At 41.1% G+C, this 24,220-nt stretch overlaps 1 protein-coding gene across 1 annotated transcript in view; it reads right to left on the bottom strand.

Annotated features, from left to right (window-relative positions):
• The window catches only part of ENPP1 (ectonucleotide pyrophosphatase/phosphodiesterase 1), a 1,288,649-nt gene that overhangs the window by 877,044 nt on the left and 387,385 nt on the right, over window positions 1–24,220 (bottom strand). Inside the window, exon 5 of the mRNA XM_044063702.1 lies at window positions 15,077–15,137. Within this exon, the coding sequence (XP_043919637.1) occupies window positions 15,077–15,137 (61 nt within the window). The remainder of the gene's footprint in view (window positions 1–15,076; window positions 15,138–24,220) is intronic.

Genomic DNA, 24,220 nt, shown 5'->3' with positions numbered 1-24,220 from the left:
ACAATATTACGTACGGAATTAGAGGTAAATTTAATTATGACAGTTCTGGAGTCATCTATCTTGCCAAGGGCCATCTTTGTACTGGGTTTTTACGTTGGCAAAATGGAGAGACACTTTAAGCAAAGAGTATATGTACACCAATATAATACTGGTAAGCAGAATGTCACAAATGCCGGGCACCATTTTCATTATCTGATTATTGATAATGTCAGTAAAAACATTAGGGGTGAACCTTGGCCCCTTTGATTAGAAGAAAGGAAGCTCTCTTGGCAACTTAAATTAAATGCATATGTTTACCCGGCTTAAACGATCAATGCTCCCTGAAATGCATTCTTACACTAAAATCTTTGGAAAGATGAAGGTTGAGGTTTAAATATATACCTAAACATTGATAGTTTTAATGTTTTATATTTGATTCATATGGACAAGTTATTGTCTCTTCCCTCTGGCAAAACACCCAGCACCCATGGCAATACAGCAACTGCCTACAGAGAGCTGTGTGAATCAATACCCCCCACTGCTCTCTCTTCCTAATTGTATAGCTTCATATGTGACATGTCTCTTTTCACAAAACAACATGTGATTGTCGCCCTTCTCAAGCAAGAGAAAGATTTTACAAAAATGTCTAACTTTTGGCTCATCTAACTCATTAGGTTTTGGACAAACCTTTTGATTAAGTGTGGACATCCTAGATTCAGCCTTTTATGCCCAATATAACAAGTCACCATCAAGCTGTCTTTTAGGGAATCATCCAGCATCGACCTTCTGAAGACACTAATCACAATTGCTTAAATTATATTCACTTTTCCTAACCCTCGTAAGCCAATTTTAATTAATTTTGTGAAAGCTTTTGACTCAATTCTTCTGAACTTTCTATGGCAAACTGTGCATGTTTTTGCCTTTCCTGTTTAGACACAGTTATTGATCAAAGCACTGTAAATAATACCACCGCCAGTCAACATTCTCACTAATTATGTGGTGCCCTCTCCTTTTTCCTTACACTGTAGAAAAAGATAAGTTTGTCCATTGCTCCTGTGAAGGCTGCCAGCCCAGCAAGATATAATTTTGTAAATAATTCTGTCATTGTAAATATTAACATGATCCGCAGGCTTGCTTTACAAATGTAAGAAAACCGTGTTATGTACTGAGCTTCAAGATTGCAACCACAGTACACCCTGCTGGAAGAAAGAAGGAATGTGTATAAACTCTATGCCAATGCAAATGTATGTTTTCATGGTAGAAATTGGGACAGACAGAGTTAACTTGCAAACTCAGACAAAATAAGCAAAGAATTTTATGACTGTGTGTTATCTCAAGCTAAGACACAGGATGTCTAGGCTAGGAGGTTTCTTTCTATTGTCTTAAGACAGAGATAATTACTAGGTTTCACATGTAAAGTGTTTTTGTAATGCTCTGTGATTTCCTAGCAGCTGTACATCTGAGAGATAAGTATTTTTGACAAAGACAAGTTAAATTCTGTTGGTATCTGTTTAGCCTGGGAACTAGAAGCAACTGTCAAATAGTGATGTCATGTGCATTATTAATTTAAGAACTAGCTCAGAGAGAAAGAGAGTGCATTTTGTATTTTGTTCTGAATCTGCCAACAACTCACCAGCAAGTGCCTTGCTCTGTAAGTAAGACTTAGATCTTAACTATCTGATGTTGACTTTTTAAATTATAATGTTGCAAAGAACTGTTTGATAGAATTTTTTAAGCTAACACCTGAAGCTTATAGGAAAAGATTTCATGAGCACAGACGCAAGGCAGATGAAAGTGTGTGTGAATATGTTGCTGAACTGAGCACTTATTTTCATAGGTGGGTGAATGGATGTCAGGTCACCACTTTTGCAGGGCTGGCATACATTTTGGTGAGGGAACAAGCCCTTAGCCCTTTGCCTGAGGACATGAGGATCTGGTTAGCTGATAGACAATGCTGCACTGCAGATGAGCTGGGGAAGAAGGGAGACCTATACCTAGCAAGCAGGGCATCACTGCTCAGGAAAGGGACACCCAGTGATGCTCATGGGTCTAAGGGAACCCATGGTGGGCAGCCCAGACTGCCTTAACAGAGTTTGCCAGTAGCAGGGGAAGCCAATAGTCCAGGTACATGTCCAGAACCTACGGTTAAATGTTGTAAATGCAACCATTGGGGCCATGTGGCACATAGATGTCCACAGAGGCAATGTGGGGAAAAAAATGTGGAAGAGCCAGTATGTGGGAATGACAAAATGCCAATAGTAGGTTGTCTTGAGACAACAGGGGTACCAAACTACCATCTTGCAGATGTCCTGATAGGGATGGATTTTGATAAGGCGGTACTGTATGTTCATGCAGTTACACGCAGTCAGCCTTGGAGACAAGCATGTGGGTCTGGTAGCCTGGGGGAGACCCAGAAAGACAACACACTTGCAGCCAGGACTTGTCTGGTGGTTGCTTCAGGGAGGGAGCTACCCTGTAGCAGTGAGACTGAAGGTGAGCCACAGCTGCTTGAGGGTACTGATGTTCCCTTAGACAGACTGACTGCAAAGGCAGAGGTGAGTAGTAGTAGTACCCAGGCTGACAGTGAGGCACCGCTGTCAGAGGACACCAGACTTCCTGTGGAAGGGGAGCTGGGAAGGGTTACAAAGACAGAGTTGAGACAGGCACAGCTCTCAGACCCTACATTACAAGGCCTGAGGCAGGTAGCTAGTGAGGCACCTGATTATCCAGTGGAGGGGGGAATCTGTTTACTGGGACAAAAGGTTACTGTAGAGAGAGTGGACCCCTGAGGGAGGGCTAGTGGATGAGCGAATACAGCAGTTGGTAGTGCCTAGAGCTTACCGTCTGGTCCTTCTAGCCATAGCCCATGATATTCCCTTTACAGGTCATATGGGCATAAAATGTACAAAGAGACATATTATGCAAAACTTTTATTGGCCTGGGATTCCAGGGATGTAACAGGGTTCTACAGGACCTCTGAGCAGTGACAAAAGGTAGGCAAGGCAGGAGACAAGGTGAAAGCTCCTTTGATGCCTTTGCTTGTGATTGAGGAGCCATTTCAGAGGGTAGCTATGGATATTGTGGGGCCTCTGAGTACCCCAAGCTCCACAGGAAAAAAGTATATCCTAGTGTTAGTATATTATGCTACAAGATACCCCGAGGCACTGGCTCTGTCCTCCATTGAGGCAGAAAAGCTGGCAAATGCTTTGTTACACATTTTCAGCACGGTAGGTTTCCCAAAAAAAAATACTGACTGACAGAGGTGTCAATTTCATGTCAGACCTCCTGGCTTGTCTGTGGAATTACTGTGGGGTGAAGCACCTAAAGACCACTCCCACCATTCCCAGACTAATGGTCTTGTTGACAGGTTAAACTCTGCACTCAAATCCATGCTATGGGCATTTGCAGACCAGTTTAAGAGGGAGTGGGACAAATATTTGCAATATCTGTTGTTTGCTTACAGAGAGGTTCCCCATGAATCCACAAGTTTTTCACCCTTTGAGTTGTATGGTCATTGGGTGTGGGGGCCTCTAAATTTAATTTGAGATGAGTGGGAGGGTTAGTGTGAATCTTACCAGGAGTCTGTTGTGGCACATGTCCTAAACCTCAGGACAAGACTCAGAAAACTCATTGGCTTGGCCCAGGAGAACCTGGCAGAAACCCAACAGCAGAAACAGGTCTGTTATGACAGGAATGCTTGAGCCAGAGAGTAAGCTGTAGGGCAGCAGGCAATGGTTCTCATTCGGTCAGACACAACAAGCTGCAGGCAGCATAGGAGGGACCCTACAAGGTGATAAGGAAGGTCAGTGATGTTAACTACATGATAAAACTGCTAGGCAGGAGGCAGGGGCACAAATTGTACCATGTTAACATGATGAAACCTTACTATGACAGGGAGAACCTTGTGCTGAGTATTTGCAGTGGATGCAGGAGGAATCTGAGGGGATCTGGTGAGTGATCTCCACAGTCAAACACAGACTGACACCTCAGTGGAAGGGGTAGCAATGTCCCAGCAGCTATCTCTTATCCAGGTTCGAGAAATCCAAGCAGTGTTACAGGAGTTTGGGGACATGTTCACTGGGAAACCAAGGTGCACCCACCTGGTGCAGCACCAGGTGGATACAGGACCCCAAAGGCCTATTAGGCAGGCCCCTTATATGAGAGAGTCGATACAGGAAATGTTGGAACTAGGGGTAATTCAGGAGTCTAATAGTCCTCGGGCCTACCCAGGATGGCAGCACCAGGTTCTGTGTGGACTACAGGAAATTAAATAGTCACACATGGTCAAATGTGTACCCCATGCCTATGACAGATGAAGCCCTAGAGCAGCTGGGTGGGGCTGAGTATCTTACCACCACTGATTTTACCAAGGGTTATCTGCAGTTGCCCTGGACTCCCAGTGCTAGAGAGAGGTCAGCTTTTGTGACACCTTTTGGCTTGTATGAGTTCACAAAGATGCCCTTTGGGATGACAAATGCCCCAGCATCTTTCCAGAAGCTGGTAGATCATATCCTAGCAGGAGCAGGAGATTTTGCCCTTGCTTACCTAGATGATATTGCCATTTACAGCCATTCCTGGCAAGAGCACCTTCAACATGTCAGGGAGGTGCTGGGCACTCTACAGAGGGCAGGGTTGACCATTAAGCCCAGCAAATGTCAGGTGAGTATGGCAGAGGTCTCCTACCTGGAACATAGGGTGGGGAGTGGCACGATCAGGCCAGAACCTGCCAAAGTGTAGGCCATTCAGGCATGGCCAGCAGCTGTTACCAAAAAGCAGGTGAGGACATTTTTAGGGACAGCAGGGTACTACAGAAAGTTTGTCCCCAGTTATAGTACCACATCTGCTCCTCTCACAGACCTGACAAGGAAAAACAGGCCAGATAAGGTAGTGTGGACCCCAGCATCTGAGCAGGCATTCCGGAAGCTTAAAGAAGCTTTGGGAGGACCCCCTTTGTTAGCCAGTCCAGATTACAGCAAATAATTTGTTGTGCAGGTGGATGCTTCGAACCATGGGGTGGGGGCTGTAGTTAGCCAGATTTCTTCACAGGCAGAAGAGCACCCAGTGGTTTATCTCACTCATAGGCTCAAATCCAGGGAGGAGTGCTATGCAGGTATATAAAAGGAATGTCTAGCCATAGTGTGGGCACTGCAGAAACTTCAGCCTTCTCTGTATGGAAGAAAATTCACTGTAGTTACAGAGAACAATCCCCTAACATGGTTACATTGAGTCAGCAAGCAATATTCCAAGTTGCTAAGATGGAGCCTAGGGTTGCATGCATATGATATGACAGTGCAGCACTGCAGTGGGGTTAGCAATGCCAACACAGATGGGCTATCAAGACAGGGAATGGGGTAAGGTATACCAGATAGACTCAAACCTCTCAAACAACATTTTTCAAGGGTCACTTGAAAAACTAACTTGAGTTCTCTGGGGGGTTGTGAAGGCTGCCAGCCAAGCTAGATAGAATTTTGTAAATAATTCTTTGTCATTGTAAATATTAATATGATCCACAGGCTTGTTTTACAAATGTAAGAAAACTGTGTTATGTGCTGAGCTTCAAGATTGTAACCACAGTGCACCCTGCTGGAAGAAAGCAGAAATGTGTATAAACTCTATGCCAATGCAAATGCATGTTTGCATGGTAGAAACCTGGACATACAGAGTTAACTTGCAAACTCAGAGAAAATAAATAAATAATTTTATGACTGTGTGTTATCTCAAGCTAAGAGACAGGATGTCTAGGCTAGGAATTTATTTCTATTGTCTTAAGACAGAGATAATTACTAGGTTTCACGTGTAAAGTATTTTTGTATTGCTCTGTGATTTCCTAGCAGCTGTACACCTGAGAGATAAGTATTTTTGACAGAGACATGTTAAATTCTGTTGGTATCGCGTGGGAACTAGATGCAAGTGTCAAATAGTGATGTCATCTAGCTAACCCAGCAGTAATGTGTATTATTATTTTAAGAACTATCTGAGAGAGAAAGAGAGTGCATTTTGTATTTTTTTCTAAATTTGACAAAAACTCACCAGCACTTGTCTTGCTCTGTAACTAAGACTTAGATCTTAATATTTCTCTTAGAGATACATAGAAATATAGCAAGATTCATGTAGATGTTCTCTATATTTGTGAGACTGTCCTACTCTGTTATTTTAAATTATTTCCTGTGAATTGTGAACTCTATATTGTCACTGTGTTGAGTTAATAAATATTATCTTGTGCTTTTATTATTTATTATTAAATATATTTATACCTTTTAATGGTGGCTGACTTTGTGTAGAGATAATTTAAGCTCTTAGAGTACTTGCATGCATTTGGTGATACTGTACAAGCCACTCCAATAGCCTTCAAGCCTCAGTCACACTTACTAGTTGGATAACAGTAACATTACACAGTAGAAATGGATACCCTTTGGTAAGGGTCTTTGTGGTAGATGATAAGTAGTGGTTGGTGGCAGTGATTTCTACCTTATAGTCTGGGCAGAAGGGGGCATAGCTAGTGAACCTGTGCCAGCCTTCCCCAGGAGTGTGTGTGTGTATATAATTCAAATCTCAAAGTATGTGTGTGTCAGCTACTTGGGCAGGGACACGAAGCATTGGTTGGACAGAGAGGGTGCTGGAGGTTTTGGCTTGACCACTCGGCTGAGATCATAACCCTATAGTTGTGCCAGTGAGGAGTCTTTTTGGGGGATCTGGAGATAAATGAAGAAACCAGCCCCAGGCTGACTGTGATCTCTGTGTGTTCTTAAGGGTAATTGTGCATTACTATGTGTGTACTGTCATCCTCCCAATGTCCACGTCCCTTACTGGTGTTAGTGGTGAGGATTGAGGCTCCTTGATTACTGGGCCAGTGCACGGGTGTCACAGCTCCACCTTCATTTTCTTCTAATAACTGAGTCATTGGGAGAAGCCATTTTGAAGGATTCTTCTACCTCAGGCTGGATGTTTCATCAGAAGCAAGTGAAATTGTTCCAAGTTTGCAGACAGCTGTATGATCCTTTCTTAGGACTCCTGTGCAGGTCTTCTATTTGCTAAGTTTGCAGACAGCTGTATGATCTTGTCTTAGGACTCCTGTGCAGATCAGCAATTTGCATCATTTTTTTTGGTCTTTCCATCAGTCAAAGCAGAACAATGCTGTTCCTGACCAACCACATTGTTATAGATCTGAAGGTGTTGAAGATCTCCCTTCTCAATGCATAGTCAACAGCTTTTCCAAAATATTTACAGATCTGCCTATACACAAAAGTTAGGACACAGCTGAATCTGAACATGAAGCCCCTGTGGGAGCATCTCTTTATTTCTCAGCACATTTGGAAGAATTACATCTTTTCTTCTGGGTATAATTTTGGCACTTAGAGTCCTGTTTCTTATAATTTTCTTTTACATTGAAAGTTGCAGATGCTATCTAGGTTAGAAAGTTGTTGCAGATGCTATCTAGGTTAGAAAGTTGCAGAAGCTATCTTACATGTTTATATGGGAGGGAGAATAAACAAGGCTCTCTTATACAGTTAGTTTGGGAGTCGGTATAATGGTTAAGGTGTTTACCTCACAGACACAAAGTACAGAGTTTGATTCTCACCTTTGGAGGAGAAATTGGTTAGGCTTAAAATATAGCGGCAGCTAGCCTAGAAATTACTTATGAACCGATGAATATCTACATTGTGTGGTGGTGGGTTTTGTGGATCTTAACCGATATCCTGCAGCCTTCCACATTAAGTGTACTTTTCAGGATATCCACCGCCCCCCTCCTTGTCTGACTTGAAGATTTTGATATTACACAGTACTGAGCTCTTCTTACTATCTTAGTATGTCAGCCATTTTTTCCATCTCTTATGCTTTCATACCCAATCCCTAACTTTAGGAGAATTGTTAGCAGTTTGATTTTTATAGGTTCTGGTCACCCCTGCACAGGGTCCACATCACATGTGCTACCTCTGCCACCTCTGAGGCTTCTGAATCCCAAGATGCCTTATTGTTGATGCACAAATTTTACTTCTTCCCAGTTCACCATTCTGGGTCTTTCTCTTCAGCTTGACATCTAAAATATTCAGTATGACTAACACACTTCCTTGAAAAATAGCTCACCTTTGGAGCATCTATATTGTTGAAGTCAGAAAATTAACTACAGATGAGAAACGTAAATTCCCTGAAAATCTTAGCACTTCCTTATTGCAGGCTGAGATATGGCAATTAGCACAAAGAATGATTAGGAGTTCATCTTTTCACCATGGAAGTTAATTTGAACAAAGAGTAGTTTGTACAAAGGATTTCAGATAATTGTTGCCAGACCTATTAGAAGCATCCCTGTGAGCCATTCTAGCTAGATTAGAAGCATCTCTTTGAGCAATTCAAACTATACGACACCTTTGTTACCTCATTTTTTATTCATATCTGATTTCTACAGACTTTCTTTGTTATTGTTTTAAATTATTCTGGCATATTAGTCCACTAAAGCCTGGAATACAACTGTGAGTAGTAGTGTTACCTATGAATCTTGCACCCTCTCCGGTTTTTCATATTTTTTCCCCGTTTTTCCCCCTTTACCCCACTGCTTTTTTCTCTACAATGTCTTCCCAGCCTTCCATATCTTGTTAGCAGATTTCAATAATGTGTCTACTAAGGTACATTAGATTACATATGTATACATTTGTTATATCTGCAATAAACACTTGCACTGTTCTCACTTACAATGTTATCATTCCACAGCTTGGTAATATCAAGTCTGCACAGCTTACTGTATATGTTTTTCTTAACTCATTGATGAATGCTTTATTGCAAATAATTTTATAAGATTTTGCACAGTGTTCAGCAAAGACATGAGGTGGGGGGTGGTAGTGTACATGTGTGTGTGTACACTTGTTTGTATGTCTTTTGGAGCATGAATGAAACTGCACAAATGTGTACATGAATATGAGTCTCCCTGCATGGTCACTTTAGAAGGTAGGGAAAGTACAGTTGTGTACACTTACCATAAATGTAGATGTTCAAGTGTATTCACTGTTGCAATCATTACATTTGGGTTATCTGCTTGCAGGTAGCCCTCAGTCGGCCTGATTAACAAAGTCTTGGGTCCTGTGTCAGTTGCTGTCTCATCTTCCATGACGTCAGATCATCAGGGGTATAAAACATGCAGCCAACGCCATTACATCAGTTTTTCTTGCCCCAGATGTCAGGTGCCCCCCTAATGGGAAGCAACTAAACATAAAAGCACAAAGCTATACCTCCAACAAAAAAGCAAACACACCAAAAAGGCTTTTAAGCATAGTAAAGGAAAGTAGAGGTATAGCTAAAAGAAGTTAGGGAGCTGGAGGAATAGTAACCAGGACTGCAACAGTGAATACACTCGAACATCTACATTTATGCTAAGTGTACACAACTGTACTATGTTATTCGTGTTTCACTGTTGCAGTCTTTACATTTGGGTATATTCCCAAAGCTATGGTTGGGAGAAGGAATATAGATACCATTAGGGCCAGCTATAAGGCCCTGCAAGACTGCAGTGGCAAAGCCAGCTCTGGATTTAGAGAAAATTGGCAAATGATAATGCTTGGTGAAAGTATGTACATAACTCCAGGTAGCAGCTTCTAGGATGTCCCTGGTAGGGACACCTCTGAGAAAGGCTGTAGAGGTCGATGCAGCCCTGGTGGAGTGAGGTCTGATCCCCTGGGGGATAGGTTTTTCATGGTGCTTATAGCAGAAATTAATGCAATGGCTTATCCATTTAGAAATGGTTTGCTTTGAAATAGCCTTCCCCTCTGCCCCTGCAGCAAATGCCACCAGCAGTTGTTCAGATTTCCTTTGAGGTTTTATCCTGTCCAAGTAGAATCTAAGTTGTCTGTGCACATCTAAGGAATGCAGTATCCATTCCCCTTTATTCTGCGGATTGGGAAAGAAGGTTGGCAAATGAATAGACTGATTAAGAGCCACACTGGATAACACCTTGGGCATGAAGGATGGATTGGTTCTGAGGGACACCCTGTCTGCATGAAAGAAGATGAAAGGCTCCACTGTCATAAGGGCCTGTAATTCAGATACCCTTCTAGCTGAAGTTTGCTAAGAGGAAAGCTGTTTTCCAAGAAAGAAATTTTAAGTCTGCAGTAGCAGCTGACTCGAAAGGAGGTAGAGTGAGTTTCTCCAAGACAAAGTTAAGGTCCCAGGCTGGGGTTGGAGCTCTCCTGGGTGGTCTCAAATGTTTGGCCCCTCTGAGGAACTGCTTGAGCAGTGGATGAGAGAAGAGGGGTGGTTCTGTGTTATATTGAGCTGAAATGGCTGAGGTGTGGATTTTAATGGAGGAAAAAGAGAGGACCTTGTGAAGCATCTCAGTTAAGTATTGTAAAATCTGAGGTAAATTGGGTGCTGCTGTGCTCATCCCTTGAGATTGGTTCCAGCCACAGAATCTTTTCCATTGTTCAGCATAAGATTTTCTAGTACTAGGCCTCCTTGCCTCTAAAATGATATCCATCACAGGTTTGCTGAGGGATGGTAAAGGAGAGACTAAGTAATTAGCCAGGCTACAAGGTTCAGTGTTAGAAGCTGAGGGCGTAGAATCTGGATCTCCTGCTGAGACAGCAGGGAAGGAGTCTGAGGAAGGTGCCATGGAGATAACCATGACACACTGTACAGAAGGGGGTACCAGTGTTGATGCAGCCAGACTGGAGCAATCAAAATCATCCTTGGTTTGTCCTGTTTGATTTTTGTAGCACTTTGGGGAGCAGAGGCAGAGTGGGGGAAGGCATAGACTGATAGGTTTTTCCAGCTGAAGGACAGAGCATCCACTTTCCAGGCTTGTTTGTGGGGAGTCCTTGTGCAAAATTTGTCCAAATGATAGTTCTGGGGAGAGGCAAACAGGTCTATATCTGGGCTCCCCCATTTGCTTGTCAACATGTTGAAAATCCTTGGTTCTAGTTTCCACTCGTGTGGGTCCATGAGGTTTCTGCTTAGTCCGTCTGCCAGTGTATTTAATTTCCCTGGCAGGAATTGAGCTTGTAGGTGCACTTGGTAGCTCAAGGCTGTGTTCCACAATGCCATGGCTAGTCTGCAGAAGGGTTAAGTGTGTGTACCCCCCTGCTTATGTACCACATAACAGTGGTGTTGTCCGTCTTTACCATTAGTTGTCCTGGAAGAATGTGGTCCTTGAAGGCTGTCAGAGCATTCTGTACACCTAACATTTCTTTTTGATTGATATGCAGGTACATTTGACTTGGGTTCCATTTGCCCTGAATGCACTTCCCTGCCAGGTGAGCCCCCCATGCATAGTCTGATGCGTCTGTTGTTAGGGTTTGGGCAGCAGTGGATGGTGTAAAAGGTAGTCCTTTGTTTTGGTGGAAAGCCTCTGCCCACCAAAGGAACTCTAGGCATAGGCAAGGTATGATAGGAATAATTGTTTCCAGGTCTTGAGAATGTTGACACCAAAGGCTTTTTACATACCACTGCAGTTTCCTCATATGCAGTCTTGCATATGGAATTATAAGAATGCAAGAGGCCATGAACCCCAAGGCTTGCAATATTTGTCTTGCAGATAGCATGGTTTTTGTGGCCACTTGTTTGATGTAGTTTGTCAAATGAATTTGTTTCTCTGGCGTGAGGTAAGCCATCTGGGAAGTTGTATTCAAGCTTGCTCCCAGGAATATAATTTGTTGACAGGGTACCAGGTGTGATTTCTTTTCATTTATGGTGTACCCCAGACAAGTTAGAACCCTTTGTACAAAGGCCAGATGATTCAAAAGTATGTTCTGGCTTTCTGCCTGAATTAGACAATCGTCCAGATATGGGTATATTTGAATATTTCTTTGCCTGCAAAATGCAATAACTGGAGCTAAGCACTTTGTGAATACCCTGGGTGCAGTAGATAAGCCAAAGGGCAGTGCAGAGAATTGCGTGTAGCCTGCTTTGAAGCATAGGTATCTTCTGCAAGATTCCCTGATTGGGATGTGCAGGTATGCTTCTTTCAAATCAAGTGTTGCCAACCAGGCATATTTGCCTAGCATAGGAAGTAATTGGTGAAGAGTCAGCATCTTGAATTTTGGAATCTCCAAAAAGGTAAGTAGACAGGTCCAGGATAGGACACCATGAATTGTCTTTTCTGGGTACCAGGAAAAGTCTCAAGTAAAAACCTTGTCCCTTTTCCTTTTCTGGTACCAACTGAATAGCCCCCATGCTTAAGAGAGAAAGTACTTGGTTTTGGGCCTCTGCCCACTGATTTGGGGGTAGGTCCAGCCACCTGCTTGGTGTTGGCAACATGTGGAAGTGAAATCTGTATCCCTGGGACACTATATTTAAAACCCATTTGTCCTGGGTAATGAGTTCCCAATTCTTTGCATGAAGAGCAATCTTTCCCCCAAGGGGGCAGTCGGTATAAGTGCTTGGAATTTTAAAAGGAAGTCATTGAGACAATTTACCATAGGGGGGAGCCTTATTATTCCCTGATTTGGAAGTGGAGGCCCCCCCCACTGCTTAGTTCTGTGTGTCCCCTGAGACTGAAACCTGGGGTTTTTGCTGTGTCTGGGTTTGGCTTGAGAAGATCTGGAAGGGGCTGGAAAGGACCAATTCTTAGAGGACCAGTGCCTACTAAATCTAGGAGGCTGAACTTCTAAAAAAATCTTTAACAGTTTGCATAGATTTAGCTTTATCTTCCATCTTTTTAAGAACTTCTTCAGCCTTGTTGCCAAACAGACGGTCCTGATTTAAAGGAGCATCCAACAATTTAGCTTTAACATGATCAGGCAAAGATTGCTCCTTGAGCCAAGCATGCCTTCTGAGCACAGACCCAGTAACAGCAGCCCTGCAAGAGGCCTTTAATGAATCAAAACTGCATTGCAAAGTATGTTTTCCAACTTGTTCAGCAGAATGCACTCAATCCTGTAATTCTTTATTTTCCACAGAGTCAGGAATCAACATCATTTTCTGTTTAAACAGTCCAATAACATGTTGCTGATACTTTAACATATGAAACTGGCAGTTTAAAGCCCTAATGGCCAAGGTTGCAGAATTGTAAACCTTCTTACTCCATCTATCCAGCGCCCTGGAGTCTCTATCAGAAGGGGTAGGATTTTTAGTAAAAGACTTAATGCCCTTGGGCCCCTGTGAAATAGTCTCCGGATCTGCAATAGGATTTTTAAAAAGGAACTTGTGGGACTCAGGGACCCTGTAGTACCGGTCAGGTTTTCTGGGAGCAGGAAGCAGGGGATCAGGGGCCAAACCAGATTCCAAAAAAGCATCATCAACAATGTCTAGTACAGGGTGAATAGCTAAAGGCCTATGCTGAGGTAGAAGAAGGAAATCCCTAAGCCTCTTTTTTGAATCTGAAAAATCCTGGCTTTCCCAGTGGAAATGCTCCCTTAGAGTATGTAAGGTTTCCCCAAAAGAAAAATCCTCAGGAGAGGAGGCAGAGGGAATGCAGTCCTCTGCATCAGAATCTTCATAAGTAGATAAAAGCAAATCCAGATCATCAGAAGAATCAGAAAAAACAGAATCCTGATCAGAAGACTCATAATCAACTTCAGTCCTAGGCCTCTTCGAGGGGGTGGGGGGTTGGCTACCCCTGATTAGAGTTAATAGATTTTAAGCCATTCTTATCATTTGTTTTTTAGGCATAGAGGCCTGAGCATTGGTTTTTTAGGCATGGATCGAGATTTAGACCTAAGAAAAGAAGGAGGCATCAGTTTAATATGCAAGTCTGTTGGCCTGAATACTCCATCAGAAGCCGGTGCCTGCACAATGGCTCTGGACCCATCCAAGGTAGAGACATCCGCGGTTTCCATAGTTGAAGCATCTTGCGGCATACCGGACTCCAAATGGGTCTCAGTAGAGGCCTGCGAATCAGAAGTAGCGGGTATTAGGGGCTGCAAAAGCACCTCACTGAGTACCGGCGACCTGGCAACTGGCTTAGGAGAAGTGTCATCGACAGTTTTGGACCTCGCCGGCCTGTCTCTGTCTTTATCTTTACGTTTTTTTGGAATCCCGGTAGTCGGATGGCTAACTGACAACGTTTCTGGATAATTAAATCGAGAACCGAAATATTTAGAGGTGAAAATATACCGACGACGGATAGTGCACTGATTAAATAAAGCACAAAACTGACAGCAAGGTATATCGTGGTCAGGGCCTAGGCAAGGAATACAGTATGAATGAAAATCTTTATGAGGTACTTGCTTTCCACAAGTAATGCAATTATTAACTTTTACTGACATCGGTAAGGAGCAAGAAAAAGTTTCCCCAATGGAGTACTTTGCTTTAGTTGAAGACCGGTTCTGAAACTCGAAAACGAAAATTTCAGGAGTCGGCCGACTGGCACTTGCGAACTGCTTCTGCTTCGGGCACCACACAGCAAGAAAGACTGATATAATGATGTCGGCTACATATTTTATATTTAGTTGCTTCCCATTAGGGGGGCACCTGACATCTGGGGCAAGAAAAACTGATGTAATGGCGTTGGATGCATGTTTTATACCCCTGATGATCTGATGTCATGGAAGAAGAGACGGCAACTGACACAGGACCCAAGACTTTGTTAATCAGGCCGACTGAGGGCTACCTGCAAGCAGATAACCCAAATGTAATGACTGCAACAGTGAAACACAAAGAACATCAGAGAGCCTGTGTGTGTGTGTGTGTGGGGGAATGTCTGTGTGTCTGTGAGAGACTGTGTAAGGGTAATCATTTGCTAATGTGATGCATGGGCCACTAGGGAGAATTCTACTGCAGTCACATCTGACAGAGCTATTGTGCGATTCACCCAAATGAGCCAATAATGAAATCATTATATTTGTGGCTATAACTGCAATAGACAAACATATACCAGGCAATTAAATTGCCATGAGCAGTGAGCCTTTTTCTTAATTCCATGGTCTTTGAAAACACTTTCTTAAACAATATATTTAGTTTTATCCATATAAAACAGTAATAGGGAGTGACATATTTGCTTTAGTTACACACTGCCCAGTAGTTTATAGCTAAAACAGATATAATGACATTAAGTACAGTAATATAACATACATTATTTTCTCTTTTTCTCTCAACAGTCAGTGCTGCACATTTTGGTTAAAATGCTTCCTTGCTTTAATGTACTATATGATCCAGTGGACATTGCTTTACTTACCCTTTTGGGCAGTGTTGTATGCCAGGCTCTTCACATTCTTCCTCGACCCACCTTTTCACACCTTCAAAACAAAAAACAAACAAACAAAAAAACAAATGCATTATTCTTTCAGGAAGAAAAGTATCCCCCGTTCTCTTGCAGATCATGTTAGAGTATGAGCATCATCTTTATAGTGTCTGAACAGAAAGGACTGCAAGCATTTGACCCAAGTTTATCCCTTACTCTGCCTAAGCATCCTACTTCTTTTTCCATTTTATTAGAATTGTCTTAAGAGTATCCCTACAATGAAATTTGAAAGATACCCTAAATATTATGCAACTCACTGAAGAATTGTGAATTTTGCCACAGGAAAGATGTACGTCTTTTTTGTTTGTAGATGTTTTTATTGTTACTGATGCTGACTTTGGTGTTCACTGTGCACTGGAATGATGAAAAGTAACACATCCAAATCAGAGTTCTTGGTTCTCTACTGGAAAAAGTGGACTACCCTGTGAAGGCTGCCAATCCAGCTAGCTGGAATTTTGTAAATAATTCTATGTCATCTGTGAATAGTAATATGATTTGTATGCTTGTCTTACAAATGTAAGAAAACTATATGTTATGTGTATATTAAACTATTGGTGCAGAGGTATGTGTTGAACTGTATGTTATGTACTGAGCTTCAAGAAGGTAACCACAGTGTACCCTGCTGGAAAAGAGCAGAAATGTGTACAAACTATATGCCTATGCAAATGTATGTTTTGATGGTAGAGGCTGGAACATACAGAGTTAACTTGCAAACCCTCAAGAAAAGCAGAGAGTTTTACAATGGTGTTTATCTCAGCTAGGAGACAGAATGTCTACAGACAGGAGTTCCTTCTATTGTCTGGAAATAGAAATAATTAGAGGTTTCAAAATGTAAACGTGTTTAACTGTTTTATGACTTCCAGTTCTAGGCCAACTTCTGAGAGATAAGTATTTTTGACACAGAGGTGCTACATTTTTAAGTTTCTGTTAGCCTGGGAACTGAAGGCAGAGGTGAGAAAGAATGATGTAATCTGAGATAACCCAGCAGTAATGTTTGATAGTAACTTAAGAACTATCTCAGAGAGTGAATATGTGTATTTTGTATTTGTCTTTGGACCTAGAAACATTCACCCAGCACTTCTGCCTGCGTGTTGCTATGTAAGTAAGACTTAGATTACAGTGATTTATCTTAGAGATAGATAGGAATTTAGTAAGATTAGTTTAGATGTTTTCTGCATTAATGTGAGACTGTCCTGCAATGTTGTTTTAAAATATTTCCTGTGATTCTGAACTCTCTATTGTCACTGTATTGAGTTACTCAGTATTGTCTTGTTCTTTTATTAATTATTATTAAATATATTTAAACCTTTCACTTGTGGCTGGTTTGTTTAGAGATATGTAAGCTCTTACAGTACTTGCATATGTATTTGGTGACACTGTACAGACCACTCCTAAATAGCCTTAAAAGTCTTGGACATACTTACCCTTTGGATAACAGTAACATTACACAATAGAATTGGTCACCCTTTGGGAAGGGCCTTATAGCAGCTGATAAGAGTGATTTGTGGCAGCTGGTACTACCTTACAGTCTGGGCAGAAGGGTGCATAGCTAGTGAACCTGTGCCAGTTTTCCCCAGGAGTGTCTGTGTGTTTGTATATAAATCCAATCTCAAAGTGTGTGTGTGTGTGTGTGTGTGTGTGTGTGTGTGTGTGTGTGTGTGTGTGTGTGTGTGTGTGTGTGTGTGTGTGTCAGCTACTTGGCCAAGGACATGAAGCACTGGTTGGACAAAGAGGGTGCTCGAGGCTTTGGCTTGACCACTCGGCTGAAATCTTAACCCTATAGCTGTGCAATTGGGGGGTTGTATTGGGATTCTGGAAAAGGAGGGAGAAACCAGACCCAGACTGACTGTGATCTCTGTGTGCTCTTAAGGGAAATTGTACTTTACTGTGTGTGTACTTGTCATCTTCCCAATTTGCACGTCCCTCACTGGTGCTAGTGGTGAGAATTGAAGCTACATGATTACTGGGCCAGTGCAGGGGCATCACATACCCTCTTGCAGGTGAGGACAGGGGCAGCTACCTCAGGTGGAGATGTTTTAAGTATTTTACTTATATTGTTTACTTTTTTACAAGGTTAATTATATTTAGGCACAGCCTATTTTTATGGGAGGTATAAGGTAGTAAGCATACTTTCCAAGGGCTCAAATGGTAGCACATTTGCATTCAGTTCTTGAAGATCAAAAGAGTTTGGGTTCTATTCCCACAGGAGGTATTTGTATTCATATTCCAATACTAACATGGCAGTGCAACAAAGGGGTGGGATGTTGCTGCATATCTGAGTGTGCCATCCTTTGGATAACATATTAAGCCAAGGACCCTGCTGCCTGAGGTGGTGACAGGACAGGCTGATATTAAAGATCCCATAGGACTCATCAGAAAGAGTAGGGGTATTTTTTTTCTGGTCCATTTATTTACAGAATTAAGAAATCATGTATACAATTTTAAAGTTTTATATATATATATATATATATATATATATATATCTATACACACAACAAGCGCTTATTCTCTAACAGCTATTTTGTAATTTTGTGATTTTAATCTGTTTATTAAACGCTTTCTTGCCAGAAATTTTAACTTGGAAGCTTCTCCTATCTACGCGGCTGAACAGTGATTTTTATCATTACACAATTACAAAATAGTGATAAATTCCCCAAAACAATGTTAAACAGGTGGCACACAAAATTTTCCTGTCAATACAGAAAGAGATTTCCAGAAATTCGTTGCCCTGTAAATCCACATAAAGTATACGCAGACGTAAACATTCACATAAAGGACCATTTTTCTCCTAGAAAATTACTTTCACACTGTCTAAAATATTTTATAAAACTAGATAAACATGGATTACGCCACAGGGCACAATATGACAGTTTATGACTAGAAAGAAATTCCTAGAGAAACAATAATGGTAATCAGGGAATGTCTATGGAATTGCCTGAAATGCCAGTATTCTTAAAGTGATATAATGCAATTTCCATTAAAAACATTAGAAACACTAAAAAATATAATAAAACTATTACTTATATGTGTGGAAGGGGTCCCCAAAATGGATCTTATCTGTCTGATAGGAAGTTTTGGCAAACTGTTGAAACACAGAAACCTCAGACATCCATCTGCACAAGATGGCAAGAAAGTACTGACAGTTTTTAGTTAATCTGGCTGCTTTTATAGATCCCCTCATAAGGACTTAGCCTATAAGCAGCCAGAGTGGCTGTGCAAGAGGGAGTTAGAGCTTTAGGAAGCTGGTTGGGTACTGCATCCATGGCAGGAAACTGCCCATAAGCTATCGCAACAGTGAGAATGATGAACACTGTTCTTTGTTTTAGTTCCCTAGGGTGGTTTCAAGCAGTACAAGCTAGAATCAGTAATAATTCATGAACCTGATGAAAATTTTTACATAGAACACTGTTCGAATCCCTTAAAGTCAGAGAAGCACTAGTCCCCAAAAACAGTATAAGCCATCTTTGTATAATTTTGCCCATTTTCCAAGTACTGATTAAATTATAAAATAAAGTTTAGCCAGCAAAAGTTATTTTGTAGCTATAGTCAAGTGTAGGCCTAATCTAAGCTGCACTACAATTTTTCTGAAGCTGGCTGCCTGTTTTAAATAAACTTTTGCTTTAATTTTCCAGTTATTTAAGGTGGAAACCTGCAAGGCCCTGTGAAATATAGCTGTAAAAGGAGTAGCTTATTTGGGTATAGGAGAAATTGTCCATAGCCCCAGATAGCAGACCTCACTTGCCACTTAAGTTGAATATCTGATAATAGTCATATACAACTGTTACATTCTTCTGTTTTTGAATAGATTCAGTGCAATAAAGCAGTGTTTCTGAAGTCAAGCAAGCAGTGTATGTAAGGTGCTTCACATAACTTTGAACACAGAAAGCTCAATCAGACGTGTCAAAGCTTTAACCTCAAATCCATCTTTTAGGGTCATGCTTTTCTAAGGGGAAGGTAATATGATGTTGGTGGCTTTGCTACCTACGCTCACACCAAATTTATATATTCTAATTCCATATTGTACAACTTCAGAATAAAAGCAAAAATGATAGTGAGAGCTCTATTTGATGTTCATACTGTCAAACAAGGCCATACTATGAAAATATGCATTACAACTGAAAACATAACAGTGTTAACACCAAGTAATGTATTAGGTTTTTATTGTGCCCACAGACTTGCTTCTAAACAAATTGGCTAATGATTTGTGTCCTACAAAAGTCCCATACTATCTGTTACATTTGAACTTTCAATGGGCAATAGCTGTACTCCTGAATGAAGTAACATTCCTTGCTCCACAGGCAGACTAATTATTTTCTGTTGAAAAGATTTAATATTCTTGAAGTATGTCAAGTGCCAATAAATACTTGTGCAGTTTGTGCTTTTCAGCCAAATGACCAAACTTCATTATCCATCAGAGGGTTTCTACAAGAAGGGATTTCTGCCTACCCCAGGGAAGGAGTAACCCTCTGGAATGGATTATATCAGCAACATTGGTGCAAGGAGGTATGGGCCTTTATGTAAATGCTTATGTCTAGGCCACCACAAAACACGTGCCTTAGAGGTTTTCACAACAACCAGTTGTTTTGATGCAGACTGTATTCACATGATTGGCATTTGAAAAACTACCCAGAATCCAATATTTTCTACTACATCTGTTGCTGGCTGGACAATCCTCTTCTAGCCATGAGAATTTGGTGACAGCTCCAAAACATCAAGGAGCTATGCAACACTTCCAAGAAAAAAAAATGTTGATTCTTTTCAGCTAAAGAGTTCATGGAAATCAAGTATCCAAATGAAACAAAGCATGACCTGTGCACCTCAAAGTAAATGCATGCATATTCTGTGAACATCTTTTGAACTACAGAGTTCATACTAAAGTGAGGATCCAACCAGGAAGTGACATATCTCTGACCTAGTCCTAATCAATGCAGACGGGGAAACAGCAGTTGAGGTGAAAGATGTATTAGTCAACAGACATCATGGTACCATATGATTTACCATCCCTGGGGTAATACAGAGAAATGCCAAAGAAGAGAGGTCTGTGATTACAGAATGGAAAAAATTGGCCTTTTTGGTAACTCAGTGATAAATAAGGAAAGGTGTTAAAACAAAGATCTGTAGAAGATATACAGACATGTTAGAAGGTAGGCATAGGAAGGGAATTAAATCCCATATCAGCAAAGCAAAAAAGAGTGGGAATAAGGAATAGACTGACCTGGCTAAAGAAAAAGGTTAGACATGTTCATAAAAAAAAGGAAGATGTTCAAAGGAATAAGGAAGAGGCATTTAGGGATGTTACCACAAAGTAATCAACGTTTGTCCACAAAACCAAGACCCAAGAAAAGGGGTTGGGTACAGGATGAAGGGCAGGTTAAAGACATTCTCTGGGGAGGAACTGGCAGCAGAATGCATTTCTGGAAAGGAGATGTTTAAAAATAATTAAAATCAAGCAAGAAGGTTGTATGATACTATCTGCAGGACAGCTGGGCTCATTCTCTATGATTAAGTGAAGATCTTGTAAATCTAGAAGGGTCTTGGAGTACAGCCACTGCTCTCCATCATGTTCATAGCAATCAGCTAAAAGTTATGATGATCTGGGCACCTCCAGATGCAGCTCGCTGAAAGAAGTTCAAAGTACAGACCCAGGACACATTGGAGGATTACACTTGCCTGGGAACATCTAAGGAACCTACATTATGAGCTGGAGATTGGTGTTGTGGATAAAAAGATTGATCTGTCTTCTTAGCTTTCTACCCCATGACCCTCACCAGGAAAAGCAGTCTACATGGGAACTATGACAATGACGATGAGTCATGCAAAAGGCTACACAAAAGATTCTGTGGTTGAGACTAGTACAGTAAATTACTGTTAGTTCTCTTACTGATGGCCAAATGCATGGCTGTAAATAACAGAGAACTTGTCAGTGCAGCTTAATCCAGCCATCTGATTATTCTGACCATGTAGCAGGCAAGGACAATTCTGCAAATATTTTGTGATGGAATTTCAGCAAAGCCCTCAACACTGTGTGTCACAAAAGGCACTAGGAAAATTAAAGGATATGTGGGATGGGACCCAAAATGATGAAATAGACAAGAAACTGTCCATGTAACCAGAAGAAAGCAACAGAGGGGGAATCTGTTTAGCAAAAATGTCAGTAAATTCTGCTGGCAATAACCCTTCACTTACATGTGAAAGATACCAAAATGGGTTTAGTAGTCATGGTTTGCTGAAAGAGTCTCAATACAGATTGCAGCACTTAGTATTTTACCTAGAAAAGTGCTAGTAGGGTTTATGTGGGGGGACTCTTCGTATGCATACATGCTTGGCAAACTGATAAAGAAAGAGATCTACAGGTTGTAATGACACTAAGCTGAATCATGCAGTATAATGTGAAAGAGTTGCTGTGTATGCTAATAAGATGCTGAGGTGTACAGCAAGGGAAGTGGATGCCAAAGATGCTGCTGCTATCCTCCAACTCCACACAACATTGCTGTTAAGGCAATATTTAGCGTTCTGCATTCTAACAGTCACACAATAAAAAGGAAATCAGGCTGATGGAAAGCAAGCACAGTACCATTAAATGATGAAGGGAATGGGAGATCTGCAGTACAAGGAAATCAAAAAAATGGCTGTGCATTTATACTCTTGAACAGAGGTCACAAAGTGGTGATGAAATGTATAAGTATATCAATATGCACAAGGAGACAGCTTTTAAGCAGCCATCTACCCCTGAATGTTACAGTGAAACACTGAAAAGGATTATAGGTAGTTACTAGGCATGCAGCCTAGGAGACTATTGAGAGCCTAGACCAAATTTCCAAAGCACTTTCTGGTTAAGTGACTTGCCCAAGGTTACACAGTAGGAAAATGGAAGATGTGGGAATCAAACATTGGACCGCAGGATGCAGTTCATTAACAGATCATAGCCTTAATCCACTGCTTTAACTGCCAAACTAACAGGACCACACAACAACAAGAAACAGAACTTCAGACTCATAATTCTATAAATATATCTTCATGCATAGTGATTCATCTGAAACCTGAAGCAAACACTGCCAGTATGCAAAACTGCTCGTAGGATATGCACTCAAATTCAGCACAAAAGTGTATCAAATAGCAGTTCAGTGTTCATTGGTAAGTTACAGAACAACACTGTACTAAAGTCTTGAAGAAGAAAATTATACTCGTCTTTTTCTCTTAAGTCAAAACAATAGGTGTTTTCAAGACAGAAACCTATCAATTGATCAAACATGGATGAATTCTGTGGAGTATTTCCTACTGACAGAGATACTGAGAAATATATTTATCATTTATTTACATTTGATTACCGGGTAATGTCTGACTGGGCCAGATAACCCATTTTCAGTGGAGAACCGGGAAGAAAAGCTCCAAAGAAAGTTGTTAAATTTAACAATTTTGTATATGATATAAAAAAAATGGCACAAATAATGCTGAAGAAAGCTTTAAGAACTACAAACAGTTTATCAAACTTACATGGAGGTAAAACCAAGATCAGGATATAACAATATATTACAAGTAATGAAAACATTGAATCAAGTTCAACAGATTATATTTATAAAAAATAAGTATTAATGAATTGTAGGAAGGAAGAAGAAATTATGCCAACATAAATAAAAGAATGAGAGAGAGAAAGTGAGTGTAGACAGAGGAAAGAAAAATTGGGCGTGCGTTAGCCTGGGGATGTACAGGAGCAAAGCCAATGATCTGAGAAGTATTCTTTTAAAAGAAGTTTGAAAGTATGTGAATCAGGGATGGAGAGAATATGCTAAGGAAGAGAATTCCAAGATTTGGCTACTTTATGAGAGTATAAGGAGTCTCCGTGAAAGTTATGGGTCTTAAATACATTGAGCAGTAATTTATCAGCTGACCTGAGGTTAGTGTAGGGTTGGACAAGGTCGGTTAGAACAGGACAGTTGTCGGGTTTTATGGATGACTGTGTGGGCAACTTAACTGATTGAGGGATAGTAAGTTAGGGAATTCACTCCAGTTTAGATGGCAAAGGGCAGTGCAATGATGTGATCTGTGAGGCTGGTTAGTGGCAAATTTGGCTATTTTATTATAGCAAAAATTCAATGTTATTCAAATCGGACTTACGGAGGTGGGTGAATGTTTGGGAACAGTAGAAAGGGGTGGATAAGAGGTGGGTTCTAGCTGTTGTAAGTCTGGCATAATTGGTAAGACACAGTTTAGCCCCAGATAGAGCACCAAGTTTTGTATGGACTTTTTTGACAGTTAAAACTATGTGTTTACCAAACTTCAGGCCATTGTCAAGAGTGACACAGAGTAGTTTTGTTTGTTCTACTGGTTCTATTTTTGTGCCTTTGGAGGAATAGATGGAGAGGGGAGTTTGCTTATTTTTATAGTGGTATTGGTAAAAAGCATGAGCTTGGTTTTAATGGGTCTAATACGAGCTGATGACCTGAAAAGTAGTTTTCAATGTTTTAGAGGGCAACCTAAATTTTTTCTTGAAGTTCTTTGATAGAAGGGGCAGAGCAGATGAGGGAGGTATCATCAGCATTCATAGGTAGGTACTAGGCTATCGGCCCAATGGCCTATGTAAGCCTAGCCAACAAGGTTCCCTGGCTTACGCCACCCAAGAAAGTTATTTTCCTGTGCCAATGTCGAGCACAGATAAAGAAGTGACCCCCGGGGTGTATTTCCTATTTCCCATCCACTCACCAAGATTTTTCTTGAAGAGTGCTAATGAAGAACTTTGCTTGACATAGATGAGTAGCTTGTTCCAGAGTATAGGAAGTCTCTGGGACAGGAATCTATCCCTTCAGCATGTCCTGTTTATTGTGGTGACAAGGTTTAGGTCCCTAGAGCGTGCAGCTCGGAGGGATTGGGATTTCTTTAGGTGTAGCGTAGTGAATAAATGAGGCAGGGTTGGCAGCAGAACAAAGGTCATTGGTAAAAATAATGAAAAGGAGAGGGCCAAAGATGGAGACTTGTGGGACACCAACAGTGATGGGGAGTTGTGGAGAGAGTTTATTATTCCATAAGGTGGCTTGTTTCCAGTTGGAGCGACAGCTATGAAACCAGCTAAGGGATTCTAGG

The sequence above is a fragment of the Protopterus annectens genome, chromosome 1.part0 (genome assembly GCF_019279795.1).
Source record: "Protopterus annectens isolate FY-2018-M chromosome 1.part0, PAN1.0, whole genome shotgun sequence".
Lineage (NCBI taxonomy): Eukaryota > Metazoa > Chordata > Ceratodontiformes > Protopteridae > Protopterus > Protopterus annectens.
Note: the sequence above shows the minus strand (reverse complement) of the source record. Positions and strands in the feature narration are given on the sequence as shown.